Raw genomic sequence first — 23111 nt, 5'->3', positions numbered from 1 at the left:
CAGAAACCCCAAACTGGTGGTATATTCTATAATTAGATTTCACCAAGCCAGTAACTAATGTGAACTCCTGGATCACTGTACTAGTTTTACCATGGAGTCACAGACATTCTCCTTACACTCTTCAGCCTCTCTTACAACCTAGACAAACTGGACTTCGTGATACTGGTCACTATACCAAATATCACACCACATTAGGTTCCTCCCAGCCCCGCGGGGTCAGTCACTTACCAAGGTCAATGGATACTCTTGATTTTACACCAAAGACAATGCTGGCAGCCAGTTTTTGTAGTAAATTAACTAAAGGTTTATTAGCTAAGAAAAATGAGTTATTGAGAGGTTAAAGCAGGTAAAATACTTTTCTTGTTCCAAAGAAGGATCAGTTTGCTGAGCAGATACAAATTCTTTTGGTGTTTCACTTAAGCACAGAGCAGACTCTGGCACAGCAGAAGAAGTTTCATATTCCTTCCCAGTAGGCAAGCTGCTATTCTCAGGAGGCCAAGGTTGAGGGGATTTTACTCCCCTTCACTGCCTTCCTCACTGACTACAGACAAAGCAGGTGTATCAGACCCATGCTTTCCCTTGGACCTGGTTGTAACATTGTAGCCATGTCTAAGCATGTTAATGTTATTGCCTAGTAAAATATCACAGGTAGCAAATTCCTAATGGCAAGCACAACATCACTTAACTAGAACATTTCAGTGCTGAAATCATCTATTTTTATGCATCAGGTCAAATTCATATCAAACTGGGTAAATGCAGTCTCATGCATATGATGACTAGTTATCCTGAGCAGTCCACAGAGAGGAAAGAGTTGGATTGAGGAGCCAGGAAGCACAGTATTCTGAGAAGTTTAGGAGTGGTGGTATTTGTGGGAAAGGCAGAACCATAGTGAATTGCTTTGAAGTGTTAAGGCGTGGAGCAACAAATTGGCTCATGACTCAGCCAATTAAATTCTTCAATATTGAAAGTTGTATAGCTTCAGGAATGTGGTTATTACATAGTTCAGTCTTGTCTACACTGCACTATAAAAGTGGGTTTTAAACATATCAAAGTGCTGTTGTAACTGGGTCTCCCAGTATGGTAGAAAGTGCATTGTGGGCTGGCAATTTGTTTATAAACTTGTTTGTCCTGGAACCATGTCTTACTCTGTAGATCACCATGTACACTTACAGTGCTATGTAAATGATTTTTACAAGCAATAATAGTTTTTTTTTCTCTTTCCTTTTCACAGTGTTTTTGAAGATGAAAGTGTGAAATTGCGACAGCTGAAACTAGAGAACCAGGTAAATGGGCAGTTGCTATTGTAAACCTCATTCTTCAGGAACTTACAACCCCATTTTATATTATGAGTCTGAGTTTGCCACCTCTTTATTCTGGTAGGGGGGAGGAGAGGCAAATTTTTGCACTTCTTCCTTCCCCTATTGGGCCTCTTGGATGCAACTGATTCACTGCTGTGCGTTATATAGTCTTTGCACTAGTGCAAAGTGGGTATAAAACACCAGCATTTTAAATCCACTTTGCACTGATGTAAACAACTGCACAAGTTACAGAGCAACAGTGAATTAGGCCTATGGTCTTTAGCATTTCCTGTGGCCTGTGAGACCAGACCGTGTATGGAGTAAAACAAAGACACAGGAACAGAAGAGATAAGAGGTGATGAGTGTGATATAAATGCTTGGAATAAAGGATAGAGAAAGATTAGAACTAATCATTGCCATTTTCCTTCAAAGATTTTCTGGTTATCGTTATGTTAAGGGTCAATCTTTCCACAGTTTTTGTTTTGATTTCCTTGATATTTTGTGCCTACCACAAGTGCTGTTTTGTTCATTTCATTAGGATTCAGTCATCACAAGACTGAGTGGATCAAAAGAGAGGAGGAGAATTAATCTCTGTAGGGAATTATCCAGTTTAAATATCAAAGCAGAAAGAAAAATGCTCTCCAGGCAGCAGAAAGACCTGCTTAACCCCTCTGTCAAGACAGACTTCCAGCCACTTTCTATTTATTTTTTATATATACAACCCATTTTTGGCTTAGTACTTGGCAGAAGAGTCAATAATTGTACCTCTTTTCAAACAGCTGATTGATATGCAACATGCTGAATACCTAGACCGCAATACCCTTTAGGGCACTTAGATAAACATATTCATCCTTAATATTCTGCCCTGTGAAATTTAAAATGAGCATCGATTCATAGATTTTTAAAGCCAGAAATCCATTATGATAATCTAATCTCACTTCCTAATGCAAATCATAGAGCATCACCGAGTAATTCTTGTATAGAGCCCAATAACTTGTGGTTGAATTAGAAGCATATATTTTAAAAAGACATACAGTCTTGATTTAAAGACTCTCAAGTGATGAAGACTACCACATTCTTTAGTGAGCTGCGTCCAGTGGTTAACTACCCTCACTTAGGCCATGTCTATACTACAGTTAAATCGACTCAGATTACACTGACGATCATAAATTGCTGTAATTACATCACTTGTGCATGTTCACACAATGCTTCTTGTGTCGGTGGAGAGTGTCCACAGTTAGTACTTTTACATTGAGAGAGAGAGAAAAGTGCACTGTGGATAGCTATCCAACTGTGCAACTCACCACCTTCTGTCACTAGGAGTTGTGGGAATGGAAGATGGATTGCAGTGCGTCGTGGGGGTGGCCTTACCATCCCATGATGCACTTCTCTCTGTCCCATCATTCCATGGGCTTTCAAACTGCATTTCGTGCCATTTTTCAACAGTCCCTGTAAACTGTGCACCTGCCATCTCTGCTTGAAAGCATGGATCCTCTCTAGTCTTGTGATAAGTGTTATGAAAACAACGCATCTGATCATGCAGTATTTCATGAATTGCAAATTTGAACAGGAATCTGTGGTACCTGCCCCGCTGTGTGCCATGGAAAGAAACAATTCCAGATTACTTTTGGCATTCATGGAGCAGCTGCATATGGTGGATCGCTGCTATTGGGTTTGGGAAACAAGCACTGAGTGGTGAGATCACATTGGGATGACGAGCAGTGGCTGCAGAACTTTCAGATATGCAAAGCCACCTTCCTGGAACTGTGTGCGGAGTTTGTCATTGCCATGTGTCGCAAGGACACCAGAATGAGAGCTGCGGAGAAGTGCATGGCAATTGCTGAGTGGAAGCTGGCAACTCCAGACTGCTACTGATCAATCACGAATCAGTTTGGATTTGGGAAGTCAACCGTGGGAGTAGTGGTCACGCAAGTGCACGGCCATTAATCACATCCTGCTACGAAGAACTGAGACTCCAGGCAATGTGATGAAATAGCGGATGGCTTTGCGGCAATGGGATTGGGAAACAAGAAAACATTTTATAAATACATTAGAAGCAAGAGGAAGACCAAGGACAGGGAAGTAAGCGGGGGAAAACAATAACAGAAAATGTGGAAATGGCAGAAGTGCTAAATGATTTTCTTTTTTTTTTAGTTTTCACTTACCAGGTTAGTAGCAATTGGATATCTAATATAGTGAATGCCAGTGAAAATGATGTAGGATATGCTAAAATAGGGAAAGAACAAATTAAAAATTACTTAGACAAGTTAGATGTTTTCAAATGACCAGGGCCTGATAAAATACATCCTAGAATACTCAAGGAGCTAACTGAGGAGATATTTGAGCCATTAGCAATTATCTTCAAAAAGTCATGGAAGACAGGAGAGACCTTTTCCAGAGGACTGGAAAAGGTCAAATATAGTGCCCATCTATAAAAAGGGAAATAAGGACAACCCGGGGAATTACAGACCAGTCAGCTTAACTTCAGTACACGGAAAGATAATGGAGCAAATAATTAAGCAATCAGTTTGGAAACACCTAGAAGATAATAAGGTGATAAGTAACAGCATAGATTTGTCAAGAACAAATCGTGTCAAACCAACCTGATAGTCTTCTTTTGACAGGGTAACAAGCCTTGTGGGTAGGGAGGAGTGACGTTCTCCTGCAATCCGGATGTTCTCTGCAATCCGGACTGGTGTCTAGCTGTGTCACCCCAATCCTTCCTCCTGGGGCCCGTCTTGCACTTGACCCTGCTGTGTGAACCCCCCACTCCTGGGTCAGCCTACGTACAGCCTCCTGCAAGCAAGCGGTCCTTAATTTAGTGAGTGAGCGCTTCTGGCCAGCCGCTCATGGGATTATGCAATAGAATGACTCAGCAATCACCCCCGTTGCAAATGCAACCCTAGGAAGTGCTGTTTTACAGAGTTCAGTGCCACCCACTGGACTCTGCAAGATTATATGTTCATCACTTTATCAAAGAAATTGATGTGCACCAGCTCGGTCACTCTAAATGAAGTCTCTATACATACCCAAACCACATGCACTGCTTTAGATAAAACAAACAAATACGTTTATTAAATACAGAAAGATTTTAAGTGATTATAAGACAGAGGAATATAAATCAGATTTGATCAGGATGAAATAAAAGCAAATCTCATTCTAAACTAAGCGTAACACTTTCAGTAGCCTTACAGTCTTAGATGGTCCTCACCACAGACTGGTTGATCGGCCCCTAACCAGGCTCTCCGCCATGGTCAATACTTCATTTGCTTGATGTTATTTGTAGCTGGGCTGCAAGAGAGAGAGAGTGAGAGAGAGCAAAATGTTTGTGGCCCTTCTCCAAAATGCCACAAACAGACTACTTGTAAGTATTGAAGTTCCTATGGCTGGAGCGGACCTGGGACTGCACAGCTTCCTCTCCTCATAGACCTGGCAGATCCAATAACCCAGTGTACTCCAGGAGGGACAGCATTTGCTGCGTGGAGCCAGTATGGTCAGCTGGGAAGATGCAATGTGAGCTCTTGAAATTCCCAGGCCTTTAAAAGGGGAACGGTGGATGATTGTGTACATGGCTGCAGGGCAGCAGAGTTCAAACTGCTGATCAGAGTGGTCAGGATGGGTTTTGTGGGACACCTCCTGGAGGCTATTTACACAACATAAGTAAGAGCAGTGTGTACACCAGGGGTCAGCACCCTGGCTGGAGCTGCGCTCCTCCCGGCCCCAAGCCCCTGCAGGAATGGGCCTGCAGATCCGCCGCTATTGCTGCCACTGGGAACAGGGCCACAGACACACACACACACACTGCTTCCACCGCCACCACTGCCACTGGGATTGGACATGCAGGTCCTCCCTTCCTCCCCCCCAACCACTGCGGCACTGGGAGAGGGTTGGGGGGAGGGAGATTTGGCACGGCCCTGGCTGAAGGTTGCCAGCCCCTGGTCTACACTGACACTGCATTGATCTAACTTTGTCGCAAAAAGCTCTATGCTTCTTGTTGAGGTGGTTATATTTTGTTGGCATGGCAGGAGAGTTTAATTGACGGGAGGAGCATTGTAGTGTGTACACCTCCACTCTTGTCGAGGAAAGCTGACTTTTGTCGACAAAACTGAGTAGTGTAGATAAGGCCTTTGTCTCTAGTATCTGATGTGTTCTTTCTGTGTAGGTACACGTGGCCTTATCTAAAGCCCACTGAAGTTAGTGGAAAAGCATGGGTCTTTGGTTGTACCCCTCAGACTTAAAGGACTTCTCATTCTATAGGTTCTACAAATAATATATGATTAATCAACCACACTGGATAAAGTACGCTGTTTGGATCTTTCTTCTAAAATAAAATAGTGTACAGTACTGATATGTCATTTGACATTGTTAGGCCACCGGGCTAATCTAAGTAGACGGATGGGAGTAGTTCACACCTCCCTGAAGTTTTGTTTTAGGCTGTTCGCAGACACATTTAAAGAGAACTGTATTTGTTTGCATTCAGAAGTTCTCTGAAAAACTATAGTGACTAGAGACTTGTGGAAAATTTTGAAACTTCAGTCTGTTAGAGCGTCAAGTGCACAGCAATGCTGGAAAGTAGATCTCTTATTTAGGTATGTACATGTAGATTTACATTTTTACCTTTAAACACTCACTACTGAACATTTTGGTGTAATTTTTAAAAATAAATACAAGCTTAAATTCTGCAGGTAGAGAGAGGCAAGTTGGGACACTGTGACAGGCCACATTGCTGATCATAGATTATGCACCACACCCTGAACAGGCTTTTTTCATCTTTAATTTCTATAATAATTGGGATAAAAATGTGAAAATCCTTTAAGCCACATGTCTCAGGGTCTAAACAGTTAACCAGATGATGCTCAGGGAGCAACTCTTTCCAAGCAGAGATCTGCCTTTTATGTGCTTTCTGTGGTGTGTCTAGCACACTTGTGGATGCTATAAAGTACTCAAGTACTTTATTAAAGGTTTTGTGCCTTTCTCTAAGCTATTATTGAGTCCTCTTTTAAACAGAAAACCAAGCTAGATGGTCCATTGGTCTGTTATGTTATGCTAGATCTGATGGTCTTAACTCCCCTGGTAGACTCAGGTTTATTACTTTGTTTCCTGTGTTCACAGTGTTCTGAATTTTCAGGCATGTGGTGTTTGATCTTATTCTCTCCTCTGTGGTACAAGTAAAATGTCTTGGAAAGTTTTTAATGTGTAATGTTCCCAAAGTCTCAAATGCATCATGATAACCGGTGTCAATTATCTTATAAGGGACAAATGGAGCATACTGCTCCTGTGTCCTTTCCTTGAAGTACATTAATCTCCATTATAATAGAGAGATGGAGGAAAGAGTTGGGTATTAGCCAAAAGTAAAAAAAATCCAATTCTATTATTTGGGCATCACATCAGTGTGAGAGAACTTTGAAAAGAACACTTAGCAATGTTGGTTATAGAGTTGCTGTGCCATCTAGGGCCAACAAAATGAACTGCACTCTAACAGTCTTAAATGTACGCTTGGAAGGATTAAATTTTTACTGGCAAATGTTGGTAAATATTGATTGTACCATACACACGCAAACTGATGACAACATATTTCCATCTATAATAATCAAACTTTACAGATAGACAAAGGAAAAGAAATGCTGCTTGAGAACTTATTAGGGTCTTCACCTTAATATGCATAAAATGTATTGCTATGTTGGCATTTAGTGCAGCTAGGCAGAGATGCCATTTAGGTAGCTTTAACTTTTAAAATATTAACACCTATTGTCATTAAATAATTGTCTGACCTCCCCCTCCCCCCATAATTTCACACAACTGTGAACTTTTAAATATATAATCTTAAAAATGCTTAAAAATAAATATTAATAATATCTGTTGAAATTATTAAACAAAAATAATTCTGCTAAGCTTACTTAAATGACAGTGTGGCAGCACATTTTCCATTCCTAAAGAGAGGAAACCCTTTTAAAACAAATGTCAGTACTATCCCATTTTTTTTCTACATTCTGGTTAACTGAAAGTCCCTGTTGAATGAAGGTCATTTGCATCTAACAGTAACAAGTGTGCATGATGAAATACTGTCCCAGGTATCCCAACCCCCTGTTTTCCCAAAGCTTTGGCGTGTCCTGTAAACCCTGTGTTAAAACAGAATTGTACTGTGCTAAGGCCATGTCTGCGCTGTGGGCGTTACAGCACCACGGCCACAGTGCCGTAGCTATGCCGCTGTAGCACTATAGCGATGAAAGGGGTTTTTCTCATCAGTGTGCAGTAACTCCAGCTCCCCAAGTGATAGTAGCTGGGTTGATGGAAGCTTTCTTCTGTGACCTAGCCATGTCTACACTGAGAGGTTTAGTTGGCATAGCTGCTGTGCTCAGGGGTGTGGATTTTTCACTCGCCTGAGGGCTGTTGCTGTGTTGACCTAAGTTTTAAGTGTAAACCAGGCCCAAGATAGAAATAAACTTCTAAGCCAGCAAACAGTAAAACGCTTTGAAAGACCTGGCCTAGTAGAAGAATCAGTCAGGTTGCTCTTAGAGAGTTAGTTTACTGATATCTCATACTGGCCTCCAAATTCAATCTCCAATGCCAGTAGTAACTGAGTACATTCTTACTGCATGCATGGTGTCTCTCTTGCAAAAGAGGAGAAGGGAAGCTTATCAGGTAAAGGAACCTTCAATGACAGATTCTCTCCCGTATTTATTTTGAAGATAATGTGTTGTTGACTCTTGCTGTCTTGCTCCCTGACTTTCCTTTTCCTCATATTTCCTTCCCTCCTGCTCTTGGATGATTATGGAATATATTTTAGATGTTTTTATTCCTGTAACAGTTTACTGGTATGTTCTGTGATATGAGCCTGGTTATATATTTTGTATAGCTGCAGAACCAGCAGAACTGAATTTTTGGTAAAGGGTCTTACCAGTCAGTAGGGTAAAATTTGACCTTCGATATGTATTTGCAAAGTTTCTCTAATTCTTATGTTTATTGTTTCTTCTTCCAAACCAACATTTTAATACTTATAAGATATATTTTTAATGTTCAGGCTGAGTAACATTACAATAACAAACTAACTTGGACAGCACAGGTCTCAGAAATAACTCAGTTACAAACTAGCCTAGAGAGCATGACTCTCACAAATAATATTACAATAACAGCCATCCATGCAGCCATCAGGAATGCCAACTACAATAACAAACCAGCTCTTGTGGGGTAGCTCTCTTGAACAGTGCTACGATAATAAACCAACACATGCACCTACCATTCATATATGGTCATGTAATTAAAAAAAGCAGTGTGCACACTCCAGTCCTTTTGAGGAAATTTGCCTTAAGAAATAAAAAAGAGTAAAGGGCCAAGAACTGAGCCTTGCAAACTTAATTGAGGATACATGCAGGGAAAGAGCTATCACCAGAGACAAAAAAAGAGAGGGCAGCTTAATAGGTAAGGAGGGGAATGATGATAGACGGACACCTAAGGAGAATGTGGAGAGAGAAGTGGGTGCTATCATCAGCGAGAACAACCTTCAGGTTGCTTTTAAGGTTACTAATGAGCAAACAGGGATGATCTGTCTCTAGTGCAAGTGACTTATACATATGCAGAACATCCCATTTGGCTTAGTGATGAGGTACAGCGTACTAAAATCCAATTCTCCACTTTCCTTCACAGACCTTGTAAATCTCAGTACCAAGTGTAGCTCTCTTTATAGTTACACACATGTGGCCAGCAGCCTCTAACCCTAATTCTTTAAGTTAGAACTTGTTTCTTTTATCGCTTGTTATGACATCACAAGTTTGCAACACTAAGACTGGAATTCACAGTTCATTTACTCTTGCTAATTTTGTTGTTCAGCTTTGTATCAGAAGGAATGAGTTCACTTGGTATATCAAGTTCTCTGTCATTCAGTTAACTCAACATGAATAATTGAAACACCCCTGACTCCCCCTGTAACTCCTACTCCTTCTCCAGTGTCCTATCCTTGAGCCTGGGAGCTGTCAGTTGTGAGTTCTCCTCTGGGGATGCCAGCTCCTATCAAAAAGTCCATTTCCTGTGCAAGTCCTGACTTGTTTTGCTGAATCATAATCTCTGAGTGCAGTAGTAATGTCAGTTGGAATACCATAGGGTTGCCAACAGTCCCTTATTATAAGGGACTTCTTTTATTTTTTCATCTCTTACAACAAGATCAGGAGGTACCGAGTGCTGTAAAATGCAGCAAGAAATACCCCTGGTGAATGTAGGTGAGTACTACTTATTTGTATTATTAGTATTCTTTATTAATAGTAATATCAGGAGGAGAAGTGGGAGAAGGGTGTTAAGAAAACAGTCCCTTATTTTTTAAATACAGTGTTGGCAACCCTCTGGTCAAAGATCTGAGAAATAGTATGCACCAATGTAATTGAAGACTGTATCACATTATAATGCATAGACTCAAGGGAACAGGGAGAGAGGTGTGTTCTCAAACTTAACTTTGGCATCTCCTGATATGGTGTTTTTTGTTGTGAACTTTTTACTAAGCAAAGTTACAATAAATTGTTAACTTATTACATTGTACATTACTTATTCCTTATTTAAAATCAGGCTAATAGTCAAAGAACTGGGGAGGCATGCTGACTGAAGAGCCTTCCCATTCTGAGTCCGCTAAAAAAGGGTGACTAAATTTCTAAACACCCCTTCTCTTTTTGGCACTTCTCTTGAGTGCATATTTGGTATGAAAGCTTTCCCATTACAAGGACTATCATAACAATTCCATAGGAGGATCATTTACATTTTCCTGGTAATATGCAATGCAAAGTCTCGCTGCTAATAATAAAAAATACATTAATTTGTCATTCTGTTTAAAATATATCTTTTACTGGATCTCTAGGAAGCTGGCATTTTGTCATAAAATGAATTTATTTAATAATTCCCTCCCTGAACCATCTAATTCCTGGATACAAATACCACATGTACAACTATGTTCCCTTTTTCCTGCAACATCTCCAACAGAGTGCCTCCCTAGAAGCAAAAATATGATGGATCTTAACTGGAGTCAAATGCCATCTATACAATAGTTTATAAAAAAAAAAATTCTTTATGAGCGACACAAATTGAAGATGTATATTCCCTTTTCCATATAGAGACCCACCCATCCAGATCAATTTGTGTCCAAATCCCTTTCCCTTATTTTCATCTGGATTGTTTTCTTATCAACATCTTTTTCAATCAAAGTTATATATATCTTAGAAATCTTTCATTCCAGCTTGCTCCTGGGTCAACTGCTCAGATATGGTTAAAATTCTAGATAGCGCAAACTCATGTTAAGACTTTACTATAAAATGTTTGAATTGTTAACCCTGCAAAAGTAATATTGCACAAATATACGTCTCTGCCTTTAATATGAAATTAGCTTATCTATACTATTACAAATTTGACACAGTGAAATTTTGTAACTGAAGATGTTGTTCAAAAGGCAGAATGTTTAGTCATAGAGTCAGAGCTACCGTAGAGAGGCTGGAGGGTCCTGATCAGTCGTCATTTCTATCCTGTTCATCAGTTTTAAATAGGTAAGGTATGGACAGTGATTAATAAAATCATGAGATGTGCTCTGTATCACTAACTCTCGTTTGTGAAGTGCTTCATACTGTGTTCTACATAAACCTGCTAAATTTAACTCGGTGTGGATTAAAGAGTTGTGGCCGTTTATGTTGAATACAAAGAGAAAACATTGATGATGGCCAAGGATTAGGTCATAGTCTAAGATGGTGCCCTGACCCCTGGCTGCCAGTAATGGCATCCGAGAGTCCAAGTGAGTGCTTCTCTCCAGAGCCATCAGTAAACTCTGCATCCTGGAATCATTCTGAAGTGTGAGACCCTTAGCAGAGAGCACCAGAGCTTTTCAGACTTCACAGTGGTTCCAATATAAAATACTTTGTTGCCAACGGCCTGGCACCATGCTGCTATCCCCTGGTGTGTGTGGCTATTCATTCCTACTTCATAGTCTTTCTTTCTCTTACAGAAAGCTATCCTGGAGAAGAAGCAGAGAAAGAAACGCCTTGAGCCCTTGATGGTGCAGCCAAATCCAGAAGCAAAACTGCGTAGGTCAAAGCCCAAAGGGTGTGAGGAGCAGACTCCCTTAGTGGAGACTCCCACCCCTTTCCACAGCGATGTTGTCCTACACGGTGCGTAGTCATCTTGATTAGCAGACATTCTTAATAATGCTAGTTTGTTTTTACCTTGGGGTGGTCACATGTACATTCCCCAGGGGATGGGTGGATGAGAAACTAGAGGGGTTAATGATTTTGTTGGACACAAGAAAAGAGCAGTAGTACAGCATTCATTTGTTCCTTGTCCCTCATCTTGCTGCTAAGCACTGAGCTGTAAAAACTATCAACCTGAACTGGACTCTGGTGACAGATTAGCCAGTTAGACTGGGAAAATGCATCCATCTCTGAATGATCTCTCCTTAGAACTGGACCAAAGCCATCTGGCTGAACGGAAGTATGTGTGGAACTGTTCAGTTTCCTCACCTACCAGGTACTTTAGTAGTGTTCCCAGAAATGTAGGGAGCTAAAAATCTGGAGCAAGAGAGATTCATTGGATTTTTCTGATGCAGTAAGAGAAAGGAGGAGAAGGAATAGAATAAATGAACAGCAGCAACATGCACTATCCTTCAAGACAAGAGCTCTCAAAAACTGCTCTGACAGGCTGATTGGGTAGGGAAAGGCAGTACAGAGGTTGATGAATATTGAATTTAGTTTTCTTACTTTCCTCTGTCTTTGCTAGTGTTCTTTGTACACACTGGGTTTCTGTCACTGCCCAATTCCTACGGACACTGAGGGAATAAACTGCCCTCTGCTGGTAGCAGGGAGTTTTGTATTTTCTTTCATTTCAGGCCATGTCTACGCTAAAGAGCATGCAGTGGTACAACTATATGGATGCAGCTGCGCCTCTGTAAGATCACTCATGTAGCCATCCTGTTGCTGACAAGAGAGAGCATCTGCTGCCAACATAGTGCTGTCCACACCAGCACGTCTGTCAGTGTAACTTACGTCACTCGGGGGTGTTTTTTTAACACCACTGAGAGACATAAGTTATATTGACAAAAGTGGTCGTGTAGACAAGCCCTCAGTCCTTGAATTCCTCTCCACTATTCTGTTAATGCACCCTAATCTCAAGTTAATTACAAATCCAAATGTTGGGTGAGAGGAGAAGTTTTTCAGAGCCTTGCCCCTGAGACATGCAAACAGGATCCACTTGATTTAGGTCTTGCCACATGGCAAGGAGGTATCTTTTGGGATCAGTAGGCCCTGCATCTGGCAGAGAGTTGACAGCAACATAGCAGCAAAGTTTTGGTAGTAAGGAAAGCCATAGGCACTGTGGGAAAGCAGGTAGCCAGTGCCAAGAGCTCAGTGGTCTCAGAGTGTGACAGTGAAATAGTGGAAGTAGATGAGCTCACAGCCTAGGAGCCGCACGCTTGACAGGGAGTAGGAAGTGACCATGAAAGCACCACAATCCTGTGGAAGTGGCATGAAAAGTAGTATGAGAGCCAGGATCCTTACAACCTATCAGGGAGGCAGCAGGGGGTACGTTGGGGTTTTGTGATGCACAGTATGCGGATATCATGACCTAAAGAGGGTAAAAATAAACGTATTGATCTTAGTGGTTGCTCTTGGAAATATATTGTGTGTCCAAAAAGAGACAGGAGAGAGTAAAAACATCCCTGAATCTGGAAACTAGATACTACAGAAGCCAAAGGAAAGAGGGATGAAAATTGGACATCTTCCCCAACCTTGAAGCTACTTATATATTTTCAGACCAGAAATCTTTCAGATGGAATGAAGGTCGTAAATGTGTCAGTAACCCAAAGCTAAAACCTCTGAATAAACCGTTGCAGTTTTAAAATACAAAAACAGCAGAAAGTCAAGAAATCCAAAGCAAAGACTGCACTTAAAACAAATTCTAGGTGGTTTGGAAATGCAGAGTTGCAAACAACCTTCACTCTCCCATATCCCTGACACACAGTGCACCCTTTGTGTAAAGTGTCTGTGATAAGAATTGCAGTATCACAGCAACTTTACATGGTTAACCTTGTGTACGTTGGTGCCACCAGAAACCCAGGTGGCAGCCATGTACAGTTTGGCGTCTTGCCCACAGCTGTGGTCACCTTAACCTAGTTCACTGAGACTTACATAGTGGAGTATCCATAGCCTAATATCAAGGTGATTAACAAAAAATACGACTGCTTTGGACAGAAAAGGCTTAAAATGGTTGCCGATAAATAAAATGAATCTAGGGGTTTCAGTGTGCTTTACATACATCAGTTAATTTAAACTCACAACCCCTTGTGAAAATATAAGTATCATCATCTTCATTTAGAGATGGAAAAATTGAAGCTTGGAGAGATAAAGTGACTTTTGTTCAAGGTGACACAGGAAGACTGTGTCAGAGTCAGAATTAGAATCCAGGTCTCCTGACTTGTAATCTTGTAAAATAGTGTGCTTTTTTGGAAAGATGATAATTTTTTCCCCCTTGTGGAAAATATCTGGGCAGTCAGATGCATCAGTCTTCTAAAAGGGTGTTTGAGCCGGGAGAGATGAAATAAAATGCCTTCTTGGTATCAATGTGATTTGCCTTACAGTCAGTCAGTTACAAAAGCAGTGAGATTTCTCCATTCTGTTTCACTTTTGCCTACAGGCATTGATGGCCCAGCTGCCTTCCTGAAGCCAGAAGTGCAAGACTTGGGGACCAAACTCCAAATCCTCTCAGTTGGATCATCCACAACAGAAGATGATGCAGATCAGGACAACCATGAAGAAACCTTGGTAGATACAGCTGTCAAGCCGGATCTGCAGGAAATCCTACAGAAACGAGGTGAGAGTTGGCCATATGTAGGGCTTGGACAGGGGGTCTCCGTCAGGGTTTTCCAGTTTATAATTTTATTTTTTATTTCATTAGAAAACTAAAAATCATGAGAAATCATCTCACAATATAAGTGTGCATGTAAGCTTTCATACACAAAAGCAGCCAGCAATTTCTAGAACACATTGGCAGATGTGTAACAGTCATTCCCTTGTCTACGATGTAATAGTAACCGGCATGTATCTAACATGTTTTAAAAGATTACAAAAATTCCATACGATTTCTGCTCTTTCCAAAGGAAGTTGGTCACAAATTGCCACTCTGGGTTTTGGCAAAGTCTGGAACATTTTTATTCCTTGTACTGATCTGTATTAATATTTTAACAACACAATATATTTCTTAAGTATTAGAAACCTCCATAATCAACAATGCAGTAATTACTTAACTACTCAGGAGACCTTCAGGAAAGGTACCCTTCCTGAGTCAGAGGATATCCCAACCAGCTGGTGTAGAAAATATGTGTTATGGTTTATTGTCAAATACTGTGTTCCGTTGAGCAATTTCTCATCAGAGTGTGCACTGCTGCCAAGTGTATCACATCCCTGCCAGTACTGCAGGAAGTCAGTTGTGTGTTGTCTAAATATTTTGCACTGAAATAAAAGTGAATACCATGTAGTTTGACACACAATTTATATTATCTTGTGGTGCTTATCATCTAAAAGGTTCCTAAAGGACTTTACATATACATTATGTATTCATTTGTAGGGATCATTTCATCCACCACTCAGAAGCAACAGTTGTTTACCCATGAACAACAGTATTACACAAGAGTTAGGACAGGAAGTGCGAGAGACTATCTGATTGAAATTACAGGGGAAATTTAGGGAGGCAGAATGTAAATACACAGATTAGAATTTGGCCAGAATACCAAGGTTAACGCCTTTCCTCTTTCAAAATATGCCTGGAGATGTTTATTGACAAGTAGTCAGGAACTTAGCTTTATATCTCCTCCAAAATGCAACACCTCCAGCAAAGCCCTGTATGTGTAATACCATACTTAGGGACACTGGCTTAATATTGGTTCACAGGGAAGAATGCAATTTACAGAATCATCAAAACCATATTCTACAGCACTTCCTGTGCTTTCCAACTCCTAACTCTGCTTACCATGGGAAATCAGATAGGATCACAAAACAAAGTGGACTCCAGCAGATTATGCCAGAGACACTGTGGTTTAAGCCCTGCCAAAGGTTTTTTCCCCATAGCAACAGGAATTCTACCTGTCTTTGGTGTCTCAGAAAGACCCACATCCCATCAAAGGGCAAGGTCTGCTCAGGGTTTAAAGGCAGGTGTAGAGAGGCTATATACGACATAGGTGCCTGAAATCAGGCTACTGAGTTCTTATTTTGGCATCTAAATAAGTGGCCTGATTTTCAGAGATGTGGATGTAGGTGCCTAACTTTAGGTCACCCAGGTTGACAAGTTTATCTTTATTGCATTAAAGACAGTTAAAAGGGCATCATTGCTATCCTGATGTTACTTTTCCACGTAAGTAGTTGTTGCAGGTATATTGTGGGTTAAAGTGAGGATAGGAGCAGGGAAGGTAACTGAGAGGCATGTGAATTGGTGATGCGCTGCATTCGTGACACCTTCTTTTAGAGGTCACCTAGTTGGTCCTACATTCTGACAGGGATCTCAGGCAGTTTGAATTTTGATGAGGAGGACACAGAAGAAGAGGAAGAAGCTGGAAAGAGGTCAGGCTCTCGATCACCATATTCTGAATCTGAGAGGCCTAGTTCTGCAACCAGCCAGAAATCTGCTACAGTAAGTGTCATGAAAACACTGTTCTCATTAAGAATCAGGGCCATGCTTTTTAGTGCCCATGTGTAAGGTGCTGGCTTGTGTCCTGCCCACAAAGGACTCTCTCCCACAGCCAAAGTCTCTTTCTAGGCAGTTTTATTTTCCAGGCATAAGCATAAAACTCCACAGAAATAGTTCCTCAGCCCATCTAGCCCACAGTTCCATGGGGCTTTTTCTCCTTTGCCTCTCTGTCACTTCTGCTTCAGGTTCCTCTTTGCTCTTTTGGCTGAGCACCGTCTCCCTGGAGGCCCCTTTTTTCCCCCCAGAAGGGTTCCTCAGCCTCCCATCTTAGGGGACTCTGGCAGCCTCTCCCAAGGAACTCCTTGCTGCTCCTGCTCCCCTACTTCTCTTTCCTTACTGACAGCATGGCTGCAGGGAACACCCAATTCCCCTCTTCAGCTGCACCTGATTAATAAACAGGGCTAGCTGGCCCCAAGCTTCTGGCCCTTAGAGGGGCAGACCACCTGTTACATCACCTCACTGTTAAAATATGCTAGTTCCAGTCCTTAGACTGTAGACAATGTGCTCATACCTGAATCCAGAGGGAAGCCAGGGTGGTGTTATATTCAAAGGGAGGAATATCTCCTTTAGCCTAGCATTTATCACAAAGATAAGAACCATGAGCTTGAAATGTATTATAAAAAATAAAGCTTTATCTTTGAATATAATAACTTTTCACCCTGCGTCCCCTCCCTAGCAAACCATTCTTCCGTCTGGTTACTGGGGACTCAAGCTCAGCGTCTCCTTCCTGAAAGGGATATTCTTCCCTCAGGATAAGAGAAACTTCAGTCCTGGTTTCTGCTTCTCAAAGGAGCATTCCTTCCTTGAAACACACAGGCCTCTGATCCATCTTCCCTTCCCCAACAGAGCATTTTCCTCTTGTGATGTGGGAACCTCCTGCCCAACAGGCCATTTTTCTCTTAAAGTACTAGAGCTTCTGACCTGATTTCACATTGCTAATGGGATAGATCTTCCCACAGGAAACAGGTGCTTCCTGCACTGCATCCCCAGAATCAGATGCACAGCTGGGAGAAGTGGAGAACTTGGAGGAGTTTGCGTTACGCCCTGCTCCCCGTGGCATTACAGTGAAGTGTCGAATCACTAGAGATAAGAAGGGAATGGACCGAGGCCTCTTCCCCACCTACTATATGCACCTGGAAAGGGATGACAACAGAAAGGTATTGGGCCTAGCACAGTCTCCAGTCCTGGGTTACTGAACTTCTAGTACAAAACCTTTGGGTGGGTTGTGGAACAGTGCATAAATAGGCAAGGAACCAGGAGTTGACAGGAGAAAGCATGTGAAAAGAAGGGGGGGTGCAGGTCTGTATCTGGACAGGGTACCAAGGCAGCAATTGAGAGGTGTGGAAGCAAATAGTATAAAGAAGGTGGGCTAGCAGGGGTAAAAGAAGAGCAGAGGGTTGAGTATCTGGATTAAGAATGGGACTAGGAAGGAAAGGTGCTTAAAATCTGAGTCATTGGGTGGACTAAAATGAGATGAGATTTGGGGCTGTTCGCTTATGGGCTGGAGAGAAGGATCAGTGGTATGGAAGTGGCATAAAGCCAGCAAGTTGGGGCATGGAGGGGTAGTGGGTCTGACAAAGCAGTTGGGAGCTAATGGGCAGGGGAGTGGTGACAGGGACGGTGGGATGGAGGTCAGAAGTAGTGCTGTGCCTCTAGGCTCTTCTAGAGCTTCCTGTCGTGACCAAAGTTTTGTGTTTCCAGACATTCCTTCTTGCAGGGAGAAAACGGAAAAAGAGCAAAACATCCAATTATCTCATTTCAATTGACCCAACAGATTTATCCCGGGAAGGGGAAAGTTTTATTGGAAAACTCAGGTGAGAGCCACAGATAAAAGCCCATTGACAGGTGTACAGTTTCTGTGTTCATGTACTGTAAGAGAGGTTGGAGTTCTTCTCTGACTGAGTCAGAGCCAAGGGCAGCAGTCTAGTCCCACTCCCAAAGGAGTGACCCCACCCTCTCTTGGTTCACCCCAGGCTTTCACTTTGGTACCAGTATCTCTTTCAGAGAGAGATGACTGAGGACATTTACTTGAGAAATCCTGGCTTGATGTTTTTTCAGGTCAGGTCATGTGCTCAATCTAACAGATTAGAGCTGTTTATTGAGCTGCTGATGGGGAAACCCCAGATAGGAATGTCCGGAGAGGCTGATATAGGCTAATTATGTCACATAGTCTCTCTTCAGGGATAAGAAGACTATCTCACTGACTGTTTCCTGATCCTAGGTCCAACCTTATGGGAACTAAATTTACTGTCTATGATCATGGAGTTAGCCCAGTCAAGGCACAGGACCTAGTAGAAAAGGCCCACACCCGACAGGAGCTCGCAGCCATTTGTTACGTAAGTTCATTTTTTTTTCCCCTTCACCAAGTTCCTGAATCACTTCAACCCAGGCTTTGGGGATGGGAGGCATCCTGCAGTTACAGCCACTTTGGCTGTGGTCTTGTCAGGACTTTCAAGTCAAGCTGACTTAAGCTGGGTCAGTACTTGGGTTGGAGGCATGTAGGGAAAACCCCAGGTGCAGCAGGATGTGTTGGTGATCCTGTAGAAGGTTTTCTTAATTCTTCAAGTGGTGTCCCTATGGGTGCTCCACTGTAGGTGTGTCTGTGTCCCTGTGCAGCTGATCGGGGAACTTTGGTAGCAATGTCTGTTCAGCCCACGCATGCGCTGCTTCTCTCCTGCTACAAGGTTAGCCCGTGCGTGCAGGCAAACCCTCCATAATTCCTTCTCAGCCACCCCCGGCTAGAGATGGCGCTATAGATGTCTGTCTGTGGATGGTTAATTCTTTTAGAATTGTTAATTTTAGCTTCCCTTGAAGCTTTTTTCTTCGTTTCTTCGTTTGTATTTTATTTGGCCGTGCCTAAAAAAAAAAAAAAAGAAAGAAGGAGGGGCTTGTCTCGCACCAACGCTGAAGGTGGGGGAGCCTCCTGGACAAAGATATGCCCAGTTCCCTGGGCTTCAAAAAGAGCCTCAGTTGCAAGGAATCTATCCCAGTGACTGACGAACACTTGCAGTGCGTTCGTTGCCTGGGAGAGAAGCACATTCCACAGAAGTGGCTTGTGTCAGCATCTGAAGCCCAGATGCAGGAAAGACTGAAAGCTAAGACTCAAACTCTTGCTCATGGAGTCAGCCCTTCAGCCCCTGGAATCCCAGCAGGAACTCTCACCGCAACCCTCTAGTTCGAAGGGAGGTGAACCCAGAGGGATGAGCCACTCACACAAAGCCTCTTAAGAAAAGGTCTGTGAGTCCCCATAGCGAGCCTCGATTAAGCCGAAAGCAATCTCCACCAAAGCCATTTGAATTGGGTACCTACGGTACACGCAGTACCAAGATGATGGAGCAAATTGGACTGCCCAAAGACCCTATGGACACCGGCCAAAAAACACTGGTATCCTAGGGGTGTGAAAAACATAGATCCACCTTGAGGAAAGCTCTCTCGGTACAGACATTGGCACTGATACCAGCCTCAGGACGCCTGGGACCGATGGACCACACTACCAGGTCCACATCTCCAACCTCATTGGTGCAAGATGCTCAGCACCAACAACCATCTCCAGTATTCACACCATCTACACCGCCGGATTTCCAGTGCACGACTGATTTTTTTGGTGTCCAATGCACTAGACTCACCTCTACTCGGTACTCGGGCCCCGGTACCAAGTTCACTCAGAGCCCTGGACTCACCAACATCTTCCTGCCGAGCACCACCCTCCTCATTGTCGGAGTCAGAAAGTGAGTGAGAGGACATGGGTTCCTGCTGTTTTTCTCACCCGCCATAAGGGACTCAATTCCACAATGGACATCAGATGTAACGTCCACCTGATCCACCACCTCTCTGGTCTGGTCAACCATGGTACCAGTCACTGGGCCCCTACCCACCACAGTGCCCATACTGGGACCCTTGGAAGACTTAGAGAAAGCTAGCCTCCCGTGCCTCTAGTGTGGCATTTCTGCAAACAAGGACACACCCTCCTTCAGCCACGGCTTCAAGAACTTCTGAATCCCCTGAACAGGCAAGGGATGAGCTGGAGACCGAGATGGAGGAAGAAATCACTTTTCAAGCCCACTACTTGTCATCATCACCAGCTGAGACAATGATACCCCCTCCACCATTGATGGCTGATGACTTCAAATTATTCCAGGGCCTGACACAGAGGGTGGCAGAGGCCCTGCAAATACTGTTACAGGAGGTGACCAAGTGTCACCACAGGCTGGTGGACATTTTATATCCCTCCACCTCCTCCAGAATGGCCTTCCCTATTAATGAGGCACTTCTGGACCTAGCCAAATGCATATGGCAGACCCCCACCACTGTCCTGCCAACATCGGACAAAAAGTATTACTTGCCTGCAAAGGACATGGAATTTCTCTTTTCCCATCTGCCTACTAATTCCATAATTGTGGAAGCAGTTAACTCTAGGAGCTGCCAGCACCAGTTCATATCCACCCCTTATGACTGGACTGGAAGCATTTGTATCTGTTTGGCAGGAAGGCATATTCATCATCAGCCACGCTCCAGTTCCATATAGCAAACTACCAAGCCTTGTTGGCAAAATATGACTACCAAAACTACATGAAACTCACTTCCTTTATTAAGCAACTTCCTGACTCTCACAAGGACCAGTTCAAGGCCATAGTCAAGGAGGGCCAACTGGTGGCTAAAAGACCCCTCCAGTCCACATTAGATACACCTGACATGAGAGCAAACTCGATTTCCATGGCCATTATGATGAGACAGGTTTTGTGGCTTCATTTATCCGGCTTCCCTAAAGAGGTCCAAACTACGGTAGAGGATCTTCCTTTTGAAGGGACGAAGTTATTTGGCAAGAAGATCGACGCATCCCTTCACACGTTGAAGGATTCTAGGGCAACTCTTTGCTCTCTTGGGATCTATACTTTGGCCTACAAGAGAAAGTACAGCCCTTAGCCACCATTCAAGCCTTGTTCATGACAATATCTTCAGTATTTATCCCAGTACTCGTCTCAGAGATCTTACAAGCCACAGAAGAAGCAGCCAGGATCTCAACCAACTTCTTCCCAGCATCAGCCTCGAAGAGGCAGTTTTGATGGGTTGGTTGAGGTGCCTTTAAAACATTCTTCTTATCTCATGCTGGAAAACCCTACCCATCCCTTTGGAGACCATCTTACCCCATTCCGCAGCACCTGGGAACTGATAATCTCCAACAAATGGGTGCTGGAGATCATCCAGGATGGATACACGATCCATTTCTCTTCCCTTCCCCTTCCCAAACACTCTTCCCCATCCCTCTTCAAGGACCCTTCTCATGAGAGTCTCTTACATCAGGAGATAGAGCATCTCTTCAGCGTAGGAGCCATAGTCTGATACCTGAATGGGGTCCCTCATTCTGCAATGCCATTGTGCCTGTAATTTTCCACAAACTGTGCTGTGAGCTTTGTCATGTGCCTGGAGAGTCTCTTTTTCAAACAGAGGATATATAAGACCCTTGGATCACCTCCTCTTTCCTGCTCTGATTTCTGGACTATGGACAGAAGTTGACTTTTGTTACTGGCTTGGTATATATAATGGCAGAATAACCACAAGTTTGGGGTGAGTCTGCCCTTTTTCTCAGCTGTCAGTCCTGAATCTGGTATTTTCAGCTGTGATCCACTGAGGCATGATGACATCGTCTAGCACTCTTTTTTGACACTTGGAATGCAATAACAACAGACAAGTGGGTACTGAACGTCATCCACTCTGGCTATAAGATTTAATTTGCAATGTTCCCTCCTCTACAACTCCTGCTCTCCATTTCCATTCAGGCACCACTCTCACAACAGTATTCTTGCTCAGGAGGTGAACTCCTTCCTTCAATGAGGAGCAATAGAACACGTTCCTCAAGAAACAGGTTTGTAGTCAGCCTACTTCCTCATATCTAAGAAGAAGGCTGGATGGAGACTAATCCTCGACCTCTGCAAGTTCAACTGCTTTATTCTCAGACTCAAATTTCACATGGTCGGGTTGGCAGCAATAATTCCATCTTTAGAAAAGACCACGTGGATCACAGCTCTCCTTATAAAAGACGCGTACTTTCATGTTAATAGTTATCCTGCTCACAGACGATTTTTGGTGTCTTTGGTTCCCCAACCTACTGCGCCTGTTGTTTCATCCCCCAATTACAATCCCAATATTCCCTGAGCTCCTGACGCTGCACAATGGCAGGATCAGAGACCCCAATCCACTACCGCTTCGCCTCAGGATGTGATATTTGGATGGTCGTCAACCCTAGAACGGGCATGCTCCTCAGCCGTGCGAGACATCCTTTCTAATAGCAGAAAGGACTTGACCAGGAAATGTTACCAATCTAAATGGAAATGCTTCTTATCCTGAACACAGCAGAGAGGCATTCTACCAAAAGCTACAGGCATCCCACTCATCCTAGACTATAGGATTATAGCCTATCTTTGAAGATAGCAGGCCTATCCCTCAGTTCCCTTCAAATCCACTTGGCGGCTGTCAGTGCTTTCCATCCCCCTACAGAGGACTATTCTATTCACACACCCACTAACCACTTGATTCTGGAAAGACCAGATAAGAACTTTTCCATCTCCTTGGAAGATAACACCCCATTGGGACTTGAATCTCATTCTTTTGGTTCTGACATGACCCCGCTTTGAACCCTTGGCGACTTGCTCCATGTCCCTCCTCTCCATGAAAGTCGCCTTTCTTGAAGCTATCGCATCAGCACAGAGGGTCCGTGAACTTGGCTCAATGATGGCAGACCCTCCATATGCTGTATTTCAGAAAGATAGTGTCTTTTCACCTGCACCCCAAATTAATGTTGTTTCAGAATTTCATCTTCACAATCCTTTCACTTACTTATATTCTTCCCGAAACCTCATGCATCTACAGAAGAGCGTAGACTCTGCTACCTAGATGTTCAACGTGCCTTGGCCTTTTACCTGCAGCGAACAAAACCAGTCAGACAGTCCCTGCGGCTATTTGTCACTACAGCAGAGAGAGTCAGAGGGTACATCGTCTCTGCCCAGAGAATTTCCAAATGGATTTTGGGCTGCATTCAATTCTGCTATAAGCTCTCAAACCTCCTCCCTGCTTTGGGGGTAAGAGAACACTCCATAAGACCCAAAGCCACAATTGTAGCAT

At 43.0% G+C, this 23111-nt stretch overlaps 1 protein-coding gene across 1 annotated transcript in view; it reads left to right on the top strand.

Annotated features, from left to right (window-relative positions):
• TULP3 (TUB like protein 3) overlaps positions 1-23111 on the top strand; it is a 50806-nt gene that overhangs the window by 16922 nt on the left and 10773 nt on the right. Inside the window, exons 2-8 of the mRNA XM_067531062.1 lie at positions 1232-1283; positions 11269-11431; positions 13947-14123; positions 15802-15935; positions 16952-17149; positions 17694-17806; positions 18214-18328. Coding sequence (XP_067387163.1) covers positions 1232-1283; positions 11269-11431; positions 13947-14123; positions 15802-15935; positions 16952-17149; positions 17694-17806; positions 18214-18328 — 952 coding nt within the window. The remainder of the gene's footprint in view (positions 1-1231; positions 1284-11268; positions 11432-13946; positions 14124-15801; positions 15936-16951; positions 17150-17693; positions 17807-18213; positions 18329-23111) is intronic.

The sequence above is a fragment of the Emydura macquarii genome, unplaced genomic scaffold, assembly GCF_026122565.2.
Source record: "Emydura macquarii macquarii isolate MOO-44397 ecotype Brisbane River unplaced genomic scaffold, CSIRO-AGI_Emac_v2 contig_3122, whole genome shotgun sequence".
In the NCBI taxonomy this organism is placed as follows: Eukaryota; Metazoa; Chordata; order Testudines; family Chelidae; genus Emydura; species Emydura macquarii.
This window is presented reverse-complemented; position numbering and strand designations above follow the sequence as displayed.